This window comes from Atta cephalotes, assembly GCF_000143395.1.
Source record: "Atta cephalotes unplaced genomic scaffold scaffold00008, whole genome shotgun sequence".
Taxonomy (NCBI): domain Eukaryota; kingdom Metazoa; phylum Arthropoda; class Insecta; order Hymenoptera; family Formicidae; genus Atta; species Atta cephalotes.
Window position 1 is genome coordinate 2,159,150 of NW_012130072.1, and position 3,587 is coordinate 2,162,736.

General features: G+C 22.7%; 1 protein-coding gene across 1 annotated transcript in view; it reads left to right on the plus strand.

Moving 5' to 3' along the window:
• The window catches only part of LOC105627133 (heat shock 70 kDa protein cognate 3), an 11,177-nt gene that overhangs the window by 2,270 nt on the left and 5,320 nt on the right, over positions 1 to 3,587 (plus strand). Inside the window, exon 5 of the mRNA XM_012208418.1 lies at positions 189 to 421. Coding sequence (XP_012063808.1) covers positions 189 to 421 — 233 coding nt within the window. The remainder of the gene's footprint in view (positions 1 to 188; positions 422 to 3,587) is intronic.

The window sequence follows — 3,587 nt, forward strand, 5'->3', positions numbered from 1 at the left end:
AGTAATAGAGAGATAAATAATAAATAATTACTGTATTGTATAGTATTTATTTATTTTTCGTGTCTATATATAATAATATTATTTAATTTAATTATAATATATATATATATATATATATATATATATATATATATGCAAATATGTTATGTGTATATAATATACAGAATATTTATTTTATTTTTCTAAAGGCAAGAGACGTAAATGAAGGAGCAGATATGCTGATGGTGAAACCAGGATTGCCTTATTTGGATGTAATGCGATATACAAAGGATGCACATCCAGAATATCCTTTATTTGTATATCAAGTATCAGGAGAATACGCTATGCTGTATCATGGTGCACAAAATGGTGCAATCAACTTAGAGAATGTACTCAACGAGATATTGCTTTCTATGAGAAGAGCGGGCGCTGATTGTATTATAACATACTTTACGCCATTAATTTTGGATATGTTGCAACGGAAAAGCAAGTTATAATTAGTTATAATTAGAAATTAGCATAAAATAAGAAAATAAATTGTGGAATTTAAATGGCATGTATATAAAAATTATATGCAAAAATTTTTATATTAAGATAGCATCCTCCATTTGTTTCTCGAGCAGAGTTTGCTCTCTAAAATTATAGGATTATTAGAATTATTAGGATTTCTTTAAAATTTTCAGTCTTAATTTTTAGTCAATTTTTTTATAATCAATTCAATTTAATCAATTTTTGTGTCTGTCGAAATTAGTCTCAGTTTTTCTCAATGAAGATTATGAATGAAAATTCAGTTTTTATTTGAATATGCAATGATGCCTGTTTGGAAACTCTTCAACAATATTGAGAAACAAATAGTCATTAAATATTCAATCAGTTTATTAATGTTACATTATTAATGTTATTCATAAGTGTTTCTAACAAATCTAATTTTTGAAAAACATCTCGGAAATCATCTGTTGAATAACGATGATATGGATCAAATATTGCATGACGTGAATTAAAAACTAATTCTTGAAGATTATTAACACTAAAGACTACTTATAATAAGCGTTCATTTGTTTCAAGTAATTTTCAATTTCTTTGATGCATTACTTCAAAATACTTTTTGATTTCTTCATTTATATCCTATCAACAACTTGAAATAATTATTGGCTATTTCTTAATCTCATCATTAATGTTTAAGTATTATCTGTTATCAAATCTTTTGAGAGTTTCTTTGTTGTAAATACTTAAACATTAATCCACTTTAAATTATTATTTTTTTTAAATTTTAATTCATCATTTGGACAATTATTTTTTACAAGCATGAAAAAACAATTATACAGAAAATTATTGCACATTGCATTATTTTACGCCATCATAAAAATCATTAAATTATTAATACATCAGTTAACTAATTATAGAAAATTAAATTATAGAAAATTAAATTATAGAAAATTATAGAAAATTATAGAAAAAGAAAAGTATAGGATAACATACATAAAATTAATTTGTATATTTTTAAATATATTTTAATGAACTAACAATAAGTACAAATTTTATCAATTATTTTAAATCTTAATTCAGCGATGTGATGTCACGTTTTATCATTCATATGTAGATTTGTCTCTGTGTTAGTGAAATAATATCGTAGTACAATGCGTAAAGATGTTCCATTTAATTCACTACCTATGGTAACGGATAGATACCGTTAGACTAAATGATGCCACGGTGCGTGCAAACTCAGATCGGAATGATGCAACCCGTCCAATCGTCATCATCTTTTTTTTTCATCCGTGTAGCCAAAACTTCCGTAATTTTGTAAAACAAATTTTTATTATTTTGACTGGAAGATTAGAAAAATGCGTATATCAATAGATTAAAATTGTTGATACATCACAATAGATAGATAATATAATAAGACAAAACTAAAGCGAACTTTTATACGATTTATTTATACTTTTATAATTATCTTTACAATTATTTTTTTTCTTTTGATTATTAAAATGAAAAATTATGTTATATATTAAAAATGTTGATACATCACAATAGATAATATAATAAGACAAAACTAAAGCGAACTTTTATACGATTTATCTATACTTTTATAATTATCTTTACAATTATTTTTTTTCTTTTGATTATTAAAATGAAAAATTATGTTATATATTAATGTTATCCAGTATATTGAATATTTAGTATCACATCGTGATATTTACGTATAATAAATAGTAATTGTATAAATAAAAAACTTTACAGTTTTATTAAAAATTATATAATTATATTTATAGAATATTTTTGAGGAATATATATGTTCAGTATTTTATGATTGTTTTATAATGATACGAATATAACAATTTATTTTCAAATATTTCATGAGACCTTATATTGAAGCATTTATAAATAATATTTATGTAAAAATTAGGAAAACAGAGAAGTTCTTATTGAAATATTACAGCAATCCGATAATAACTTTTTCAATCTTATGTTATAGGAAATATATTTTTTCCATTCAATAAATAAAGCATCTTTTTTCCAATATAATAAAAGTATTTATTTCACATTGTTTCTAACATGAATTAACAATTTTGCAAAAAAAATATATCAAAAGCTATATAAAAATAGCTGAGATTTTGTATCTTTTTGCATTATTTGCTTAAATAACTGATTTATTCTGTACTGCTATTAACAAATAATAATAATCATAATAATAAATTAAAAGACAAATGTATATACATTTCTATTACGGTCTTTGCACCAGGATTTGCGACGATCTTTCACGTCCCTGCAAAAGTGATTCAACTTATGAAATACAATCGCGTTGATGCAACTGTTCTTATTCAAACACGATGGATCCGGCTTCCTTTCTTTACATGAATAAAAATGATATTATTTATTCATTTATTTAAAATATTCTTTTTAACTTATTCAAATCATTTATTATTGTTTATTCAAATCATTTTTTTATTTGTCGTTAGCTATATGTTAAACATTCCATCGAAAATATTCATTTTTCTTTTGTTGAAAATTCTTTCGAATAAAATTTTTATATTTATAACACGTTTAAAAGAAATGGATGCTGCATCCGTTTTTTTAAAGCAGATTAATCAACAAATTAATAATTTAAAATTAGTAATATATATAGCATATGCTTAACAAAATGTAATGTAAGATATGCAAAAATTGTACTCATAATCATAATTTAAGAATTATTTCCGAGAAAAGATGTTATATATATGGCCATATTTTATATCTAATTATGTATAATTCTTATCGTGAAAATTCGTTTGGTTTTTTAAAATAATTTTGTCCTATAAAATTTGAACACATTTAGATTGTATTAGAATTTTTCAATATTAAAGTTTCCGTAAGTATGTGGAAATGTTCATTGGTATGAATTAATTTATAAATATTGTAATTATAAAATTAATTTCTTTGAAGATAGCTAAAAAATGAGCCAAAACATATAAGCAGATTATTTAATAAAAACTGTGTTGTATCCACATTGTTTTGCGCAACAATTACTGCGTCTCCTATTTTACCTATTTTCTTTGTGATTAGTAAGCAGTCGAATATCTATACATACATACATATATATATATATATATATATATATATATATATATATA